Here is a 21,326-nt window from a genome sequence, read left to right as displayed (position 1 = left end):
TCTCAATTGGGTTGAGGTCGGGTGATTGTGGAGGCCAGGTCATCTGATACAGCACTCCATCACTCTCCTTCTTGGTCAAATAGCCCTTACACAGCCTGGAGGTGGGTTGGGTCAATGTCCTGTTAAAAAACAAGCAAGTCTCTTCTTATTATTGGTGTCCTTTAGTAGTGGTTTCTTTGCAGCAATTTGACCATGAAGGCCAGATTCACACAGTCTCCTCTGAACAGTTGATGTTGAGATGTGTCTGTTACTTGAACTCTGTGAAGCATTTATTTGGGCTGCAATTTCTGAGGCTGGTAACTCTAATGAACTTATCCTCTGTAGCAGAGGTAACTCTGGGTCTTCCTTTCCTGTGGCGGTCCTCATGAGAGTCAGTTTCATCATAGCGCTTGATGGTTTTTGCGACTGCACATGAAGAAACTTTCAAAGTTGTTTAAATGTTCCGGATTGACTGACCTTCATGTCTTAAAGTAATGATGGACTGTCATTTCTCTTTGCTTATTTTAGCTGTTCTTGCCATAATATGGACTTGGTCTTTTACCAAATAGGGCTATCTTCTGTATACCACCCCTACCTTGTCACAACACAACTGATTGGCTCAAACGCATTAAGAAGGAAAGAATTTCCACAAATTAACTTTTAAGAAGGCACACCTGTTAATTGAAATGCATTCCAGGTGACTACCTCATGAAGCTGGTTGAGAGAATGCCAAGAATGTGCAAAGCTGTCATCAAGGCAAAGGGTGGCTGCTTCTTGGGTAAATCTCATAAGAGCTTTCCACACCTGTATTGTGCAATAGTTTCCCATTATTCTTTTCAATATTCTTCAAGCTCTGTGAAGGTGTTGGGGATCATGGCTAGATAGCAATTATCAAGTCTTGCCATAGATGTTCAAGCAGATTTATATCCAAACTGTAACTTGGCCACTCAGGAACATTCACTGTCTTCTTAGTAAGCAACTCCAGTGTAGCTTTGGCTTTGTTTTGTAGATTATTGTCCTGCTGAAAGGTGATTTCCTCTGGTATAAAGCAGACTGAAGCAGGTTTTCCTCTAGGATTTGCCTGTGCTTAGCTCCATCCCGTTTCTTTTCATCCTAAAAAACTCTGTCTTTGCTGATGTCAGGCATACCCATACCGTGATGCAGCCACCACCATGCTTGAATTTAAGGAGGCAGTTACTCAGTGATAATAATAATAATATAATAATATGCCATTTAGCAGATGCTTTTATCCAAAGCGACTTACAGTCATGCGTGCATACATTTTTGTGTATGGGTGGTCCCGGGGATCGAACCCACTACCTTGGCGTTACAAGCGCCGTGCTCTACCAGCTGAGCTACAGAGGACCACAGCTGAGCTACAGAGGACCACGATGTGATGTGTTGTGTTGGATTCACACCAAACATAAGGCTTTGCATTAGGCCAAAAAGTGTATTCCTTTGGTGTGTTTTTTATGCAGGATTACTTTAGTGCCTTGTTGCATACATATGCATGTTATGGAATATTAATATTCTGTATATTTGTATTCTTCTTTTCACTCAGTCATTATTGTGGAGTCACTACAATGTTGTTGATCCATCCTCAGTTTTTTCCCATCACAGCCATTGAACTCTGTAGCTGTTTTAAAATCACCAAAGGCCTCATGGTGACATCCCTAAGCAGTTTCCTTCCTTTCCTGCAGCTCAGTTCAGAAGGATGACTGCATCTTTGATGTGTCTGGGTGGTTTAATACATAATCCACAGCATAATTATTAACTTGACCATGCTTAAAGATGTATTCAATGTCTGATTTGTTATTGTTACCCATCTACCCATCTACCTATGTATGGCGGACAGAGGAGCCATTCAAAAATCATGTCAACCCATATTATTTCACACAGAGTGAGTCCATATAACTTATTATGTGATTGGTTAAGCCACATTTTACTTCTGAATTAATCTAGGCTTGCCTAAACAAAGGGAGTGAATACTTATGCAACAACTATATTTAATTGGTATTAATTTTTAAAGATTTGTAGAATTTTCTTTTCACTTTGACATTATGGAGTATGTTGTGTCAATTACAAAAAAGGACAATTAAATCTATTTCAATCCCACTTCGTAACGCAACAAAAATGTGAAAAAAGTTCAAGGGCGTGTAGACTTTCTATAGGCACTGTATATGACCACTAGAGAGGAACAGTGTTTCCCAAAGCCAAGTTATTTGGTTTACTATTTGGTAAAATCTTCTATTCAAACTTTAATTCACTAACATCTTTCTTTTTCTCTGACTCCTCCCTTTATCTTTCCCTCTCTTAACCCTCACTCTCAATTTATCTTTCCCTCTCTTAACCCTCGCTCTCAATTTATCTTTCCCTCTCTTAACCCTCGCTCTCAATTTATCTTTCCCTCTCTTAACCCTCGCTCTCAATTTATCTTTCCCTCTCTTAACCCTCGCTCTCAATTTATCTTTCCCTCTCTTAACCCTCACTCTCAATTTATCTTTCCCTCTCTTAACCCTCGCTCTCAATTTATCTTTCCCTCTCTTAACCCTCGCTCTCAATTTATCTTTCCCTCTCTTAACCCTCGCTCTCAATTTATCTTTCCCTCTCTTCCTTTTGCTTATTATCTCTCTACGTCTCTTTCTGTCCATGTCTCATACCTGATCTTGCTCTCGTCTCACACCTCCCCCTCTCTTCCTCCCATCCTCCCTCTCCTCCCCTCTAGGTAAGGACATCCTAAGGGAGACCATTAAGTTCATGTACACCGACTGGGCCGACCGTGACAACGGAGACATGAGGAGAAAAACCCTCCTCGCCCTGTTCACGGACCACCAGTGGGTGGCTCCGGCGGTGGCCACGGCCAAACTGCACGCCGAGTTCCAGTCTCCCGTTTACTTCTACACCTTCTACCACCACTGTCAGACGGAGACGCGGCCGGAGTGGGCGGACGCGGCCCACGGGGATGAGATTCCCTACGTGTTCGGGGTGCCAATGATCGGAGCCACCGACCTCTTCCCCTGCAACTTCTCTAAGAATGATGTCATGCTCAGTGCTGTAGTCATGACGTACTGGACTAACTTCGCTAAGACCGGGTAGGTGGTTGTGGGTAGGTGGTAGGTTGGCAGGTGGTTGTGGGTAGGTGGTAGGTTGGTAGGTGGTAGGTGGTTGTGGGTAGGTTGTAGGTTGGTAGGTGGTAGGTGGTTGTGGGTAGGTTATAGGTTGGTATGTGGTAGGTTGGTAGGTGGTAGGTTGGTAGGTGGTAGAAGATAGAGGGTAGGAATGGTGTTTTGGTTTGTTCTCCCTCTTGAGGACTATTTCATTTAGGGCTCTATTCAATCCTTAGTGCTGAATATCCACTTTATAGCGCGATTGACAATTCATGGCAATGTTCCCGCGGTCGCGGTGACTGCATTCAGGGTAAACACTGCATATTTCGGCTCAATCGGAAATTACCATAACATTTTTATGCAGATCTTCCGTGATACAGTACTTCGGTTATACGGTTTGAATCGAGACCCCCATGTCTATGATTTGCAGCCCTAACAAGAGTATCATACTGTATGTAAAAAGCTAAATTCAATTTCTTTTGATTTTGAATTTATAAAAAATGTAAATGTTTGTTTGTATCAAATTCATGAGGTTATTTAGCAGTGAAATATACACTGAGTGTACAAAACATTAAGAGCACCCCCCCTCAGAACAGCTTCAATTCGGGCATGGACTTTACAAGGTGTCAAAAGCTTTCCACCGGGATGCTGGCCCATGTTGACTTCAATGCTTCCCACAGTTCTGTCAAGTTGGCTGGATGTCCTTTGGGTGGTGGACCATTCTTGATACACACAGGAAACTGTTGAGCGTGAAAAATCGAGCAGCGTTGCAGTTCTTGACACAAACCGGTGCGCCTGGCACCTACTACCATACCCCATTCAAAGGCACTTAAATATTTTGTCTTGCCCATTCACCCTCTGAATGGCACACATACACAATCCATGTCTCAATTGTCTCTGCCTAAAAATCCTTCTTTAACCTGTCTCCTCCCCTTCATCTACACTGATTGAAGTGGATTTAACAAGTGACATGAATAAGGATCATAGCTTTCACCTGGATTCACCTGGTCAGTCTGTCATGGAAAGAGCAGGTGTCCTTAATGTTTTGTACACTCAGTGTATGTATGTAATAACTTATCTAAATTTGATTGAAATCACCTGAGTGAGATTCATTCTCTTTCCCCTCCAGAGACCCCAATCTGCCAGTGCCTCAGGACACCAAGTTCATCCACACCAAGCCCAACCGCTTCGAAGAGGTCATCTGGACAAAGTTCAACTCCAAGGACAAGCAGTACCTCCACATCGGCCTGAAGCCCCGCGTCCGAGACAACTACCGGGCCAACAAGGTGGCCTTCTGGCTGGAGCTAGTCCCTCATCTACACTCCCTCCATGAAGTCTTGAACCCCACCACTACCAGGCTACCTCCAGGCAGCACTCACCCCCCCGGGGGCCCCTGGAAGCCCAAACCCCGCACCACGGGCCACCCCTACCCCACCTTCCCCGACCCCGTGGAGCCCTACGGATCAGAGCGGCCCAGACTGGATCTCTTTCCCGGTGACACGCGGGATTATTCCACAGAGCTGTCGGTGACAGTGGCAGTGGGGGCGTCGCTACTCTTCCTCAACATCCTGGCGTTCGCCGCGCTCTACTACAAGCGGGACAAGCGGCAGGAGATGCGGCGCCACCGGCTGTCTCCACAGCGCCACGGCGGGCCCGCCAACGACCTGGCGCACAGCCAGGAGGAAGAGATCATGTCCCTGCAGATGAAGCACTCGGAGCACGACCCCCACCACGACATGGAGCCCCTCCGGCCCCACGACATCCTGCGGCCCGCCTGCCCGCCCGACTACACCCTGGCCCTGCGGAGGGCCCCGGACGACGTGCCCCTCATGACCCCAAACACCATCACCATGATCCCCAGCACCATCACCGGCATGCAGCCCCTCCACCCCTTCAACACCTACCCCAGCACCGGCCACAACAACACCCTGCCCCACCCCCACTCCACCACACGTGTATAGTAGAGCTACAGCTCCCCCTGGGGGACCGGAGGACCAACTACACACTCTGGTTTACCTCTATTGGATCTCTATGGATATCGCTCTCTCTCTTACTCTCTGTTTCTCCAACCGTCAGCCTGCTGCCCTGATGCTGTGTTCTTCCTACAGTGGAAGTGCAGCTGAACTGCAGGGGCAGCAGGTGTTATTGGGGGCGTTGAGACATTTAGAAACTATTTTGAGGGGGTCTCGTATTCTCTGATTCTCTGACCCCGACAGCCCCCAAACCTTCACAGGACGATCCTCTGGCTCTTGCTGTGCATTTCATTTTGTCATTTTTTCATCAAACTTTTTCTCAGTTTCTGTGCTGTAATAGGGTTGGGGACAGAGGAGGTTGGTGGGAGGAGCTATAGGAGGACGGGGTCATTGTAATGGCTGGAATGGAATAAATGGAACGGAGTCAAATATGTGGTTTCCATATGTTTGATGTGTTTGATACCGTTCCATAATTACATTCCAGCCATTACAACGAGCCCGTCCTCCTATAGCTCCTCCCAACAGCCTCCACTGGTTGGGGATAGTTTTTTTTGGTGCGGGGTAAAGGGGTTGGCTCCCTTTCCTTCTGATATATTGGAAACCTCTATCTCTCTACTCATCTCATCTGCTTACTTGATATAGTGTCTTCTCTTTTCTGCACCCCTCTCTTTCCCTCCTCTGTAGTTCTAAACCAACCTGTTTTATACAAGGCGTACAGGACATACAGGAAGTATATCATGAAAATATTGGTATTCTGATATCGTCTTTCTACCAGCATTCTTGGTGCCAAGTACTGTGTTGTTTTCCCATAGGAGGGGAACTGAGATAGAATCAAGAGTGTTGAGCTGTATCAAGATAGCCTACTTACTGTGTGTTCATGAAAAGTGCCAAACTGGCCTATCTTGTGCTTTTTTCGTTATCTTTTTTCAATGTTTGTTTGTTTGATTGATTGTTGCTTTCGGTTCTTATTTTTTGTGGAAAGATTTTTAAATATATAGATATATAGACATATATATAGTTATATATAAATGTGTACAAAGAAGAAAATATCTAAATGGTTTTCTCAATGGGGATCTATGCATGAATTATTTTAAAAACCGATAATGGGGAAAGGATACTGGATAGTCAATATTCACACACACATCTCCTGTTTTAAACTATTTCTATCTCAATTTCAGATGCTTTTTCTTCATATTTTATTTTCTGCAAGGGGAAAAAAACTGGAGGCACGTCACAAAACCACTGCAGCGGTGCTTCATTCATTTTCAACATTATCCTTTACAACAACGAAAAACCTGACTGGACCAAACATGAATAAAAACAATTATTATACACATTGATTATCCAACACATTGCTCATGTTGGTCATCTCCCATCCTTATTGCTCCTATCTACTATTGCACTACAGACTACATGCAACCCCAAACAAATCAACTACCCCAGTAAATCAAATCAATCTGTATTTATACAACACATTTCATACAAAGCGAGTGCAATCCAATGCACTTTACAGAAAGAACACTAAACAGAAAAGAAACAAGACTACATTTCAATCACATAAAGACCAATTTCTCTGTCTCACATCCTCCTCCTGCTCTGCTATCATCAAGCCAGGGCCCCTGAGGGCCCCTCTTATGTAATGTGAGTTATTGGTGCCACTGTAGCAGCTCTGTCTTTGTCTCGTAATAACCAGGCCATCCACTGAGCCTTGGGCCCCTGTCTCTCTGTGACTCATTATGGCAGGCATGGAAGCCATAGACTGCCACTGAAATGGCATCCAATTCCCTATATAGTGCACTACTGTGGCCAGTCAGGCCAAAAGTAGTGCACTATATAGGGAATAGGGTGCCATTTTGGACAAAGTCCTAGAGGTATTGGTGTCCATTATGCTCAGGCCAAAAGAAGTGCACTATATAGGGAATAGGGTGCCCTAGAGGTATTGACGCTGCAGGTAGACCTATTGTTTATCATGTGAAACCTGCCAGGGTTAAGGGTCTCAGAGGTCCTGGGTGGGAAGGTCCATACAGTAAAGTATTGGATCCTCAGATCACATGACTTTCCTAATGATGTTACAATGGAGGAGAGAAAAGGACAGGTAGTTCTCAATCTCCCTCTTTCTTTCACACACTCTATCCTTCTCTCCTCCCGTCTTCGCCTCGATTTCTAGCACATACATATGCTGTTTGATGAACGTCTGTGCACATGTGTACATGTCAGCACACAGGGGCATGGGTAATCAGAGTGCAGAGAGAGCGATGGAGGGAGATGGAGTGTGTGTGAGAGACAGACAGACATCTCATATCAGAGGCTCATCCCCAATGATACGAAACCCCACTCCCAAAATAACATTCCTCCAACTGCTTACACACACACTCCTCCATTCTTCCTCTCATTCTATTTTCCCCATCCCTTTCTCCTTTCCTCCACCAGTAAACACCCTTTTGATTCAAGACTGCTGTACATGCAATATCACTAACTATATTTGTGGAAAGTTGAGAGTAGAAGTCGCAGACTTTTCAACTCGTAACTTCACTGTGTACTGTCATTGAGCCCTGCATCTCCTGACCCTTCACCCCTGACCCCTCACCCTGCTGACTCTGTTGTTCTCACATCCCCTTAGCTCCACTGCTGTACATTGAACTCTAAGCACACGGAGGAAAGACTGGGGTCTATCAGGCAGGCCAGGGTCTAGGATAACAGAGCTGGGAAGAGGACGGGGAGTAAGAGGTCCTTAGACCAATGGACAGCAAAGTGATCTGCTGTTTTTTCTCTTCTTTCCTTTTTTTGAACAGGGAGGGGCGCGTAAAAGTCAAGGGAAAGCCTATTGATAACACCCCCGTCCGTAATGCTATGACATGGCCAGCAGAGGGGGCTGATGGGTGAATGTGATTAATCCAACTGAACTGTAGAGCTGTGTGTGAACTCACAGTGCACTGTAGAATCCTCGATAGGAAACCGTTAGCGACAGTGTTGTCTCTGCTTGTGTTTAGCTTTAGACATTTCTTTGGTTACTATTTTATTACTGCTTGAAGGTGGGGGTGTGTGAGAGAACACACATTGGTATAGTCAGATACTCTGTGTTGTCCTACTGAGCGAGGCAGTGTGTGGTGGGGAAATAGGGGAGGTGATCCGCTGCACAATATACCGTAACAAGGACTAGACTGGGGTTGTGTATGTGGAATCGGAGGGAGTCATTGGACTTACATCCTGGAACTTTTCTCTCTGCTACAGACATGGACTTAATATAAGATGTGCTATTGGACTCGAAGATGTAACCTGGGAGAGAGCCCCAAAGCCTCCAAGTCATCATCACAGCCTTAAACAAAGGGGAAAGGGTGTGAGATGTGACTGGGACAGTGGACAGACTAGGGCACCGACATCTTATTTCAGCTGTGGAAACGATCGGATACATCTATCTGTCCTATCAAGTCTTTGTGCCATTAGATCCTAGTGAACTTTTTTATCCTGTGAATAAGAGGGCAATGGAAGATCGCAGAGGAAACTAGTACATTTACAAATACAACACAACAAAACTTCAACCAATAGAGCGACAGATGCTATTTCCTTTTTTCTGTTATTTTCCTTGTCTATTTTATATGCTTACACACTAGAGGGCGCCATGGTGACACAACCGCCATAACAACCTACCTTTCCTCTGAACATTCTGAATGTGGAGGAATACAGCGTTTTGCGACAGAGAGGAGCAAAACTGTACATTTTTAAGTGTAAGAACAAACAGACAAAAATATTTGTAAATATTACGTTTCTTGTTTGTTTTTTCGAGTGAATGAATGACATGACTTTGTGACAACAACAGAGACAACAGGTGCAAGTTGAAAAGGGCCCTCCAGCTAGTATTGTATGTTAACTGTACGCCATTTTAATGTATTCGCTCGTGAACTCTTTCGAAAGATTCAGGAAAGTGGGTTTCTAGTTCTATTAGTTATTTCAGTGCATGTAACTAACAAAGTTGTTCAGAAGTGGATAGACAATGGACATTCAGAACAAAGGCATAAAGAGTTGTCTTTGTAGCATCTTGACTACTCAACCTGTGTAAGCACTAAGCAAACACCGTAGCAGGGATACTGACCCATTCTCATTCTATGCTGTTGGTTATAGGGTCTCTCCCACATTCAAATGGGACATGCATATCTGCAGGCCTGTATTAGCTGTGTACCACGCCAGCCTATCTGGATGATGCAGCACACCTTAAAGGTGGAATCTTTCACTTCCACCACCCATGTGGCAACTACAAACATAGTCAAGAAGCAAAAAAGTCATCTCTACCCCTGTGTACAAACCTTTAAAAACATCCTTGTGGCTTTTTCAATTTGTATATTCACTCCCTGTTGACTTTCGTACTGTTGTGTAGCCGCAGAACCACAGGGAGACAGAGAAACGATGGCTTTTTGTAACCTAAGATGCCTATGATCTAGCCTGTTCCCAGATCTGTTTGTGCCGTCTTGCCAACTCCTACGGTCATTGTCGCGACTAGGAGTTCACAAGACAGCACAAACAGATCTGGGAGCAGGCTACATCTTATCCTCATCGGAAATCACATACGGGTGGATACACCCCCTGAATACACTGTGTTACGTACAAAATGCGTCCTGTTCATGTAGGTTGTGCAATCTCTACTACAGTGACCTCATCATAAGCTATTGGTACACCTAAGCTTGCCTTCCAGGTGGAAAACTGCATGACAAGGCATGTACATAGGTAGTGTGTGTGTATATGTGAGAGCATGTGTTAGGATAGCTCATTTGGTGTGAATGTGTAGGTGTGGACTCCATTTTGTTGTAGCCTTAGTTAGGACTAATGCAGAGGGAGCTGATATCTATAGTGTTAGTTTAATATGACTTTGAAACAATTGACCCGACCAAATAAATCCATATTGGATTTTAATGTATCATTCCCTGCACAAGAAGAAAGTCATAATTTTTGGTGCACAACCAATTTTGTTAACAGTGTTCAATGATAAAAGCCACATCAGTTATAAAGCAGTTGTCGCAATTTTATAGATTTGCCAGAGTGATGCTCTGTTAAACACCTGTTCTGAACTAAAAGGTAGAACATAACAATGTTTCATGTAGTTGAATTTCCTGCCTTGCTCGTGACTACATGTCATGGTTGACCTTCAAAACAGAGAAATGGTTGTCTATGGTATGGTCTAGGTACCCGAGAGTCCAGTTATACTGAAGCACATGACCAATAACCCTGGGAAACATTCTGAGCTGGGTGTCAGTTAGGCCTGCATAGTCAAATTTGCACCTGTTGTCTTGTTTTTACTTTCTTTGTTGAATTCAGAAACCCAAGCCATGAGATGAAGAAAACATGTTAATAATGGATTTTAAAAACATATTATAATTAAAAAAGTAAAGTAAAACTATATAAATAAGGTGATGATATTTGTTTACTTTAGAAGTTATGATACACTGTATGCTGGGATTCTGATGTGGGGAACATTAAAGACATTCATAGCCAGACGGTCGACTATGCTTCTTCATTGACCTACTGCACCCGTTCAACTCCATTTAGAACACAGCTTTTTCATTAAAAACGATGTGATTATTGGAATACATCAGTGGAATACCACTACCTTGCCAATATGTTACATCAAGAAACTTGTGAGAACTTGTTTTTATACTGCTTTGAGGTAATAAGACTAGTAAATATTCAGCTAATATTAATAAGTGCGGCTTTCTTACAGAGAAGCGAACAGACAAGCAAACTTGAATACGTTTATTTTAATTTCTAACTGTTTGAAAAATGGAAGTGTTTATGTACATTACAATCTAAGAGAACATTGCCCTTTTGAAAAATTACACTTTTCAACACTTGACTGAATCAAATCAGAATCAGTCATAGGGTAATAACAATGCGTGGTTTGATCCAACGTAACAAAATTACATTAAAATGAAATGTTAACCCTACTCACCAAAACTAAGTAAAAACAAATGTGTCAAGAAAACATTTATTTTCTAAATATGACCATTTGGATTCTCAAAACGTATAAGGCATGAATAAAATGAAGTAACTTTTAAACTTTGTTTACTTACATAATTGAAATTATTAAGCATTGAAAAATGTATTTAGCATCAGACCCTAGTACCCTAGGTAGACTGAGTCACGCTCAGTTCATGGAATAAGTCTTCTGTAAATTGCTTTTAAGCAATGCACATAACACTCACAATGTTGTTTGGCCAGTAGCAAAGGCCAAGTGCAAGACATATCATACCAGCTACCATTCCATGGCTTTTTTTTAATAGAGTGCCTATTCTGCTTATAGTTTACTGGAAAAATCCCAGAGAGGAGAATTGAACAATTTCTGGACCCAGAGAGTTGGTGATTACTGTAGGTCTGAGACAGGTTGGTGAACTCCGCAGCTTTCTTTTGACACTGATCATGTCCATTGAACAAGTATTTGAAGTCTGCCAAGTAAATACCTTTGAACTGATCAAGGCACCAACGAGGATTGTTGTCATGTATGAACTGTTCATTCAGTTTCTGGAAGATCCTGGCTGCAAACCCACAAATGTGCAATTTGATGTTGTTCAAATGTGAGGCTTGTGTCCAGGTCCTAGTTGGCATCCAACTTCTCTTCAATCAGGTGCAGAATCTCTTGAATGTATGTGTCATGTCATGGTAGTCTTTTCTTTTCAACCTTCGAGCACAAACGCTTTGCATTTAGCTATAAGTTTGTCTGCCATGGCTTGGGTTTTCCTTGTGTGCTCATCCACGTAAAAAACATTAATCAATTTCTTGAAGAACCCTGCTGGAAAGATTTTGAAGGGGTTCTGTTGCATAATCTTCAAGTCTCACTTTGTTCAGCTTTTCATTCACTGAACCTCCCATCTGCACCATGTTGGACTGAAGCTGGTTGAAAACATTACGTCCTGTGGCCTCAATCCTACAAAGTTACAGCTCTTGCACGGTTTCCTCCCACACCTTTTCAAATTCTCTGTCAAGGTCAAGAAACAGATTTAGACTCTTTCTACAGTTGACACACAACTTGATGTAGGCATCAGCCACCAGGCTGTCTCTGAAGCTGGAGATGACATTTCCGTACTTCACAGAATTCCAGAGGCTTTTGATCCACTCCAGTAAGTCCATGTTGTTGTTCCCAGAGGCTTCATAGTTCTGGAAGACCTTGATCATGTTTTTGTTTTTGTTACTTGTAGACTGACCTGCTGTACCCAGCATTGACTGGTGGTGCCATTGGTGGGTTTCCATGCCAAAGTCCAAGTACCAGTTTCTGGGTTGTACTCATTTACATTTTAGTCATTTAGCAGACGCTCTTATCCAGAGCGACTAACAGTTAGTGAGTGCATACATTTATCATACTACTCCATGGCTATTCTAAAAGTTGTAATAGAGGAGTCGAATAATGGAACACCAAATACTAGCAATGATAGGGATTGTAATATTAAAGAACATTTATAGTAAGTATAGTATTTTAAAAAAAAGGATAAAACGATATAACAAGAAAAGATAACAAGCAGAATAATACATCTTCAAATACAACTAATTAGAACATGGCTTTTTTGGCAGGCAATTGTTGTTTTGGCGGGCGGTTGTTGTGGTTGGTCCTGTGTTCTCCCTGGCGTCCTTTCCCCTTTGCGGCAGGTGAGGGATGCGGGTGCGTTTGCGCGCTCGGCCTGTTTCCTCCACAGTCAACCATGTGGTGTGCATTTTTGTGTTTGGAAGGGTGCGGCGTTAAGTGAGTGAGAGGGGAAATGGTTGCATATCCCAGAGCCGACTGGTGTCTATGAGCAGGGGTAGTGAGAGAGAGCTTTCAATTTTGTGTAGATGAGGGATATACATTTTTTTATACATTATACATCTAATCTAACTTTTTATTGTCCTATCATGATGGAAAGATCCCCAACCCTATATCCTGGACACCCACCTGAGTGACCCATACACCAAAGAGAAATTCCCATCTGTTTTATGGACCTGCTGTGAGTATGCAGCCTAAACAGAGAAATAAATGCGGTCAGAGACCTACTTGAGCAGCACCGCCCCCTCAGGATTCTGAGCCTGCCTGGCAGGGTTGGTCATACAAAGCCAGAGCCCCCTGATGGGAGAGCATTATATACAAGGAAATTCTCAAAGCTGCTAATGAGAACCTTGACAACCTTGTAGCTAGCCGGTGGGGATTCCGGTGGGGTACCCCCACCCAGGTACAGTGGGGAAAAAAGTATTTAGTCAGCCACCAATTGTGCAAGTTCTCCCACTTAAAAATATGAGAGAGGCCTGTAATTTTCATCATAGGTACACGTCAACTATGACAGACAAATTGAGAAAAAGAAATCCAGAAATTCACATTGTAGGATTTTTAATGAATTTATTTGCAAATTATGGTGAAAAATAAGTATTTGGTCACCTACAAACAAGCAAGATTTCTGGCTCTCACAGACCTGTAACTTCTTCTTTAAGAGGCTCCTCTGTCCTCCACTCGTTACCTGTATTAATGGCACCTGTTTGAACTTGTTATCAGTATAAAAGACACCTGTCCACAACCTCAAACAGTCACACTCCAAACTCCACTATGGCCAAGACCAAAGAGCTGTCAAAGGACACCAGAAACAAAATTGTAGACCTGCACCAGGCTGGGAAGACTGAATCTGCAATAGGTAAGCAGCTTGGTTTGAAGAAATCAACTGTGGGAGCAATTATTAGGAAATGAAAGACATACAAGACCACTGATAATCTCCCTCGATCTGGGGCTCCATGCAAGATCTCACCCCGTGGGGTCAAAATGATCACAAGAACGGTGAGCAAAAATTCCTAGAACCACACGGGGGGACCTAGTGAATGACCTGCAGAGAGCTGGGACCAATGTAACAAAGCCTACCATCAGTAACACACTACGCCGCCAGGGACTCAAATCCTGCAGTGCCAGACGTGTCCCCCTGCTTAAGCCAGTACATGTCCAGGCCCATCTGAAGTTTGCTAGAGTGCATTTGGATGATCCAGAAGAGGATTGGGAGAATGTCATATTGTCAGATGAAACCAAAATATAACTGTTTGGTAAAAACTCAACTCGTCGTGTTTGGAGGACAAAGAATGCGGAGTTGCATCCAAAGAACACCATACCTACTGTGAAGCATTGGGGTGGAAACATCATGCTTTGGGGCTGTTCTTCTGCAAAGGGACCAGGACGACTGATCTGTGTAAAGGAAAGAATGAATGGGGCCATGTATCGTGAGATTTTGAGTGAAAACCTCCTTCCATCAGCAAGGGCAATGAAGATGAAACGTGGCTGGGTCTTTCAGCATGACAATGATCCCAAACACACCGCCCGAGCAACGAAGTTGTTCACTAGCAACGAATCGATCAATAACATAATAATACTTTTAGCAAAAATGTTATTTTCAATTCAAAATCTGTAGAAACAATGAGAATAGAAAGGTTCAGAACTTTTGTAAGACATCACAGTACAGTTGAAATATATATGGCAAATAGAAATCCTATATGGATGGTGTTAAAAGATGGATGGGAGGTGTTGAATGGAATTGAAGGATGGGACTAATAACAACTAACAACAAATAATAACAAGATAACTAATAATGTAAGCATACTGTGTCCATAATAAGTATATAGGTTGTAGGTTGGGAGTTTTTGTGAAAGAGCACAGTTAGAAACAAATGGCATATAGAAGCAAACCGGATGGACATCATGAAAATGATCGGAGAGGTTGAGAGTAGAGGAAGCTCAGGAGAAGAAAAAAATATATACTGTATATAATTATTGTAAAATTGACTGTGTCCATAAAATGTAGATAGTAGGTATAAGCTGGAAGTAGAGGCCTAAGCATTGTTGTTCACTAGTTTACTCCAAGTAGGGAAAGGGTGGTGGGTTGGAAAGTAATAAAGGGGTTAAAAAAAAAAAAAACAGTGAGTGCATACATTTTCATACTGGCCCCCCGTGGGAAACGAACCCACAACCCTGGTTTTGCAAACGCCATGCTCTTTCAACTGAGCTACACAACTGAGCTACACGGGGCCCCGTGTAGCATCACATTAGTGAAGCTCTTGTACTTGTCCTTGTTTTCCATTATGGCTGCTGCTTGGGTCATCTCGTTCAATTGCTCCAACAGCATTTTCCGGTCCCTCAGGTTCTTGTCGTGTGCCGAAACATCTGCCGCATTCTGGTGGACTAACTGACACTTGGGGTTCTTTCTACCTCTTTCATCCGGAGAAAAGCGTGGACTACGATTTGAAGAATGTCCATCTCGGTCGAGTTCTCCATGGCAATATTGATTATTGTGACATCACTCAGCCCGACAACAAGTGTGGCTAGCTCATTGTCATGCTCATACAGTGCATTCGGAAAGTATTCAGACCCCTTGACATTTTGTTACGTTACAGCCTTATTCTAAAATGGGTTAAATCGTTTTTTTCCCTCAATCTACACACAATACCCCATAATGACAAAGCAAAAACAGATCCTCTCAAGCTCTGTCAGGTTGGATGGGGAGCGTCGCTGCACAGCTATTTTCAGGTCTCTCCAGAGATGTTTGATCGGGTCAAGTCCGGGCTCTGGCTGCTCTCAAGGACATTCAGAGACTTGTCCCGAAGTCACTCCTGCGTTGTCTTGGCTGTGTGCTTAGGGTCGTTGTCCTGATGGAAGGTGAACCTTCGCCCCAGTCTGAGGTCCTGAGCGCTCTGGAGCAGGTTTTCATCAAGGATCTCTCTGTACTTTGCTCCTTTCATCTTTCACTCGATCCTGACTAGTCTCCCAGTCCCTGCCGCTGAAGATCATCCCCAGAGCATGATGCTGCCACCACCATACTTCACCATAGGGATGGTGCCAGGTTTCCTCAAGACGTGATGCTTGGCATTCATGCACTGTCAACTGTGGGACCTTATATAGACAGGTGTGTGTCTTTCCAAATCATGTCCAATCAATTGAATTTACCACAGGTGGACTCCAATCAAGTTGTAGAAACATCTCAAGGCTGGTCAATGGAAACAGGATGCACCTGAGCTCAATTTCGAGTCTCAAAGCAACGGTTCTGAATACTTATGTAAATAAGGTATCTTTTCTTTTTTAAATTATAAATTAGCACCAAACAAAAAAGTTTTTTTCTTTGTCATTATGGGGTATTGTGTGTAGATTGATGAGGAAAAACAATTTTAGAATAAGGCTGTAAAGTAACAAAATGTGGAAAAAGTCAAGGGGCCTGAATACTTTCTGAATGCACTGTAGCGGTCATCCATCTGTGCCAGCCCTGACGACTTCAGCCCTTCTGTGTCGATGATTACTACGAAGTCGCAGTTCAGCTCCTTTTTGAAGTCGTCTTTGACACCTGCCACTACTGACCGCAAACTGCACTCCGAACATTGTGTTCAATAGAGTCAACTTTCCCGTGCTCTGAACACCTAGAACAGTTACCACCAGGATCTTGCTCTTCGGTTGCACCAAGACATTATTCTGATGCAGAACATCACTCACCCATCTCAGGGGTATGTTAGACACGTGTCTGTCCACCAGCTTCAGAGGAAAACCATCCAGAAGCAACTCAGCACATATAGTGCCTTCAGAAAGTATTTATACCCCTTGACTTATTCCATATTTTCTTGTGTTAAAGCCTGAATTCAAAATGGATTAAAGTGATTTCTCTCTCACCCATCTACACACAATAACCCATAATGGTAAAGTGAAAACATGTTTAGACATTTTTGCAAATTTATTGAAAATGAAATACAGAAATATCTCATTTACGTAAGTATTCACACCCCTGAGTCAATACATTTAGGCAGCTGTAAGTCTTTCTTGGTAAGGCTATCAGAGCTTTGCACACCTTGAATGTACAATATTTGCACATTATTCTTTTAAAAAAATCTTCATGCTCTGTCAAGTTGGCTGTTTATCATTGTTAGAAAGCCATTTTCAAGTCTTGCCATAGATTTTCAAGCCGATTTACAGTCAGTCAAAACTGTAACTAGACCACTCAGGAACATTCAATTTCGTCTTGGTAAGCAACTCCAGTGTATATTTGGCCTTGTGTTTTAGGTTATTGTACTGCTGAAAGGTGAATTTGTCTGTTGGAAGGCAGACAACCAGGTTTTCCTCTAGGATTTTGCCTGTGCTTAGCTCCATTCTGTTTATTTTTATCATAAAAAACTCCCTAGTCCTTGCCAATGACAAGCATAGCCATAACATGATGCAGCCACCACCATGCTTGAAAATATGAAGTGGTGCTCAGTGATGTCTTGTTGGATTTGCCCCAAACATAACGCTTTGTTATCAGGACATACAGTTAATCTCTTTGCCACATTTTTTGCAGTTTTACTTTAGTGCCTTATTGCAAACATGATGCATGTTTTGGAATATTTTTTTATTCTGTACAGGCTTCCTTCTTTTCACTCTGTCCTTTGGGGTAGTGTTGTGGAGTAACTACAATGTTGATCCAGCCTCAGTTTTCTCCTATCACAGCAATTAAACTCTGTAACTGTTTTAAAGTCACCATTGGCCTCATGGTGAAATCCCTGAGCGGTTTCCTTCCTCTCCAGCAACTGAGTTAGGAAGGACGCCTTTATCTTTGTAGTGACTGGGTGTTATGATACTCCATCCAAAATGTAATTAATAACTTCACCATGCTCAAAGGGATATTCAATGTACACTTTTTTATTTTTACCCATCTACCAATAGGTGATCATATTTGCGAGGCATTGGAAAACCTCCCTGGTCTTTGTGGTTGAATCTGCGTTTGAAATTCACTGCTCAACTGAGGGGCCTTACAGATAATTGTATGTGTGGGGTACAGAGATGAGGTAGTTATTCAAAAATCATGTTAAACACTATTATTGCACACAGAGTGAGTCCATGCAACTTATCGTATCTTGTTAAGTCAATATTTAATTGTGAACCTATTTAAGCTTGCCGTAACAAAGGGGTTGAATACTTATTGACACAAGACATTTCAACTTTTCATTTTTAATAATAAAAAAAAATATTCTGAAAACATAATTCCACTTTGACATTATGGGGTATTGTGTGTAGGCCAGTGACACAACATCTGGAAAAAGTCAAGGGGTGGGTGTGAATACTTCCTGAAGGCACTATAGTCTGGGCAGGTGCTGCAGTTGTTGCCGTGACTCTTCAGTTTCTCTGAGTAAGACCGCAGACTCGCACAGTTGACCCATTTCACGTAGGAAATGTTTGGTTCCCAAAGAACTGTTATAAATCTGTCTGTCAAGCTCTGCAAGTTCTGGCACTTCTCTTTGTACTGCCCTCTGAGGCCAGACAAGTTTTTACGAGAGACTGTCCAGGTTCATTCACATCCATTTCAAGAAGTAGGACCTCTCTAGCCCTGTGCTTGATTTTTCATTTATGAAACAGGTCATTGCCTCGGTCATGGCATACCTCCTCTGCTGTTCCCTAAGTTATTTTCTCTGATTGGAGTTTACTTTGTACGTCTTAATGTTCTTGTCCACAGCTTTCTGGAGTCTGCATTCCTCCTTCTCTAGACGTGCCAGCTCCTTCCAAATCTGTCCTTGCAAGGGAAGCCGTCTTTCCTTATACTGTGGTGAGTCACACATTTTTTTATGTGTGATGTCACTCTGACATTCTTGGTAGTCCTCGTCAACCAACATCCCAAGCTCGTGCCCCACTTCAGCCATCTGCTCCAATGGCATTTTGGACTTTGAACTCTTGATCACCTCACCAACTGCGTTTCGCGGGTTCTTCAGAAAGTCAGCATCATTCATCTGTTTGGTCTTCAGGATGACGTTGCTTGTATTCAAGTTCTTTGATGGTTTTCTTCAACGCATCAGTTCTGAAGCTCTTGCTCTGTGTGTTACCCACTAGAAACAGCTGAGCCTTGGTGTGTTGGCTAGTCAGGCAAAGAAAGGAGTACTACGTCTCAAACAAACTGATGTCCCCTCTCAGATTAGTCATAGCGACCAGTTCACCAAAGATGTCAATGTTCTTGTTCCCACAGGGGAGGTACCAGCTTATCTCAAACAATCCATTGGATATTCTCCTTGGACTATCACCACATTCTATATCGTGTTGGATGAACATGTCATGATATTGTTGGGGATTACTTAGAAGCTTGTTTAGAATCTGCGATTTGGACAGAGAGCACCCACCCAATCTGACAAAAGAGACCATGGGGAGGTCAGAGAGAACAATCCTGTCTTCAACAAATCCTCTGGAATCTGCCAACGAATGAGGTCTGAACTTCTTGACAATGTCTCGCATTGCCCAGAGCATTAGCGTGTACTGTTCTGTGTCACAAATGGGGAGAAGCAGCGGCACAGAAAACTGACACATTTACATTTTGTAATCTCTTGCTGGAGAAACCATTAGAGAACAGAAAGAGAGCAGTCACAATGTCTAAGGGGTTTACAATATTATTAGAGTCAAGGTATTCAACCAGACTATTCAGATTTAGGTCTATGTTGCAAAATGAAGCATCACAACTTTCCTTGCCTCCTGATGAGGTACATTTTACACTCCTAGCAGTCACATTAACCATCATTAACCTCTTTAGGGAAGTCCATGGCAGGGCTGAGAGAGTCTGAGCAGGTTCATCTGTGACTGTCTTCTCATCTATCTGGAGCACGGTGCTCAGGGTGAGCTTCTCTGTGTAGTGTTGCTCCAACCCAAACTCTCCAAGTGGGTGAAAAGAGAATGGTTTGAAATATCATTAAATATGAACAGGTGAATTTAGTAAAACCTTTGTTATTAAAACTGTGAAACACTATCCATATTTAATAGATGACATATTAGAACGTTGGTAAATGTCCTCCTGCTAGACTGAAACTGTACAAAAAAAAAAAAAACAATTACAGCTGACTTGCTTTGGGTCCCGTTCTTTAGCACCGTTGAAATGTGGAAGGAGTACTTGACACCTGGACTCAGACTGGAGAAGGTCAGTGTGTTGGACTCTTGTCACCACAGGAACAGGTCATGCGATATGCCTCAACGACACCAGCGACACCGGTTTATCCCAATTTAGAGACAATGATTGACTGCTGGATTGGTCAATCTTTACCTTGTTGGGTGGTACAGGCACTGAAAAGGACAGTAAATCAAGTTTGAGGGCTCAATTCAACTAATAACGAAAACACAAGTCAAAAACATAATTCTCCTTTTAAGAATACAGTTGAGTGTTCTTTGTTTAACAATGAAAACCTTATTCATTGATACATGAATCTAAAAGTACATTTTCACTATCAGTGCAAAAAAAAAACATTTATTTATATAGCATCTTTATGTACACAAGTATTGCCTGCAGACAACGCCTTCATCTGATTACATGTGAAAACTAAAACTACTCTACTGTATAAATACTGCAACGCAATATTTATTTAAGAACTGATTGGCAAACGGGAATGCAGTCTTGATTAATATTCAATGGATTCAAAGGTGAAGTTCCCAAGAACCTTTTAAAAGCACTTCCTTGTATACATAGACATGTTGACCACCGCACTCCGATTCCCATCTTCAGTGACCGTTGTGATGCTGACACTGTACTCCGTCCCTGGAAACAGGCCCCCCACATCAGCGCTGTTGAAACCTTGGCTGGAACAGATCTCTCTCTGGGTGTAGCAGGAGTAGGTCAACTCGTACCTCCACGCCGGGGTCAGAAGGTCGCCAGCTCAGAGAAACAGAGTCACTGCCAACATAATGAACTGTTATCTCTCCGGGGAAGGGGAGCTCTGTGGAAGAAAACCCAGAATTGATGTTTACTTCCTGAATTGAAATACAATTCACGCAAAACCCTGACGAGAGCAAATAGTTATGACTGCCATGTTTAATCTATGGCCTAGGAAGATTAAGACTCTTATCAGGCATGGCAAAGTTCATGTTATAGCCAAAGCCATGTTATACTGCACGATCAACCACTGTTTTTATGTTGCGAGTTAAAATCTCAGGTCTAGACAAGCTAACTCATTGACAGTTACAATACAATGACATATAAAAACGAAAATAGATACATACAGGCAGTTGAAAACCCTGCATGCATCAGAGCAATTGATAATGTTATGAAAAAATGTAAACACAGACCTTTAATCTGTTGCCAATAAACTAAGAGATGTTCACTATATATACACAAAAGTATGTGAAACCCCTTCAAATGAGTGGATTTGGCTATTTCAGCCACACCCGTTGCTGACAGGTGTATAAAATCGAGCACACAGCCATGCAATCTCCATAGACAAACATTGGCAGTAGAATGGCCTTACTGAAGAGCTCAGTGACTTTCAACGTGGCACCATCATAGGATGCCACCTTTCCAACAAGTCAG

General features: G+C 42.7%; 1 protein-coding gene and 1 pseudogene across 2 annotated transcripts in view; one reads left to right on the top strand and one right to left on the bottom strand.

The window, feature by feature from the left end:
* The window catches only part of LOC121572161 (neuroligin-2), a 129,268-nt gene extending 123,791 nt beyond the window's left edge, over window positions 1-5,477 (top strand). For both annotated transcript variants that reach the window (XM_041884095.2, XM_045225588.1), the window contains exons 7-8: window positions 2,705-3,071; window positions 4,216-5,477. In XM_041884095.2, the coding sequence (XP_041740029.2) occupies window positions 2,705-3,071; window positions 4,216-5,047 (1,199 nt within the window). In that variant the 3' untranslated portion in view covers window positions 5,048-5,477. The remainder of the gene's footprint in view (window positions 1-2,704; window positions 3,072-4,215) is intronic.
* Window positions 5,478-7,675: 2,198 nt separating this feature from the next.
* On the bottom strand, window positions 7,676-20,884 carry LOC121572608 (annotated as a pseudogene).
* Between the last annotated feature and the right edge of the window lie 442 nt (window positions 20,885-21,326).

This window comes from Coregonus clupeaformis, chromosome 16 (genome assembly GCF_020615455.1).
Source record: "Coregonus clupeaformis isolate EN_2021a chromosome 16, ASM2061545v1, whole genome shotgun sequence".
NCBI lineage: Eukaryota > Metazoa > Chordata > Actinopteri > Salmoniformes > Salmonidae > Coregonus > Coregonus clupeaformis.
This window is presented reverse-complemented; position numbering and strand designations above follow the sequence as displayed.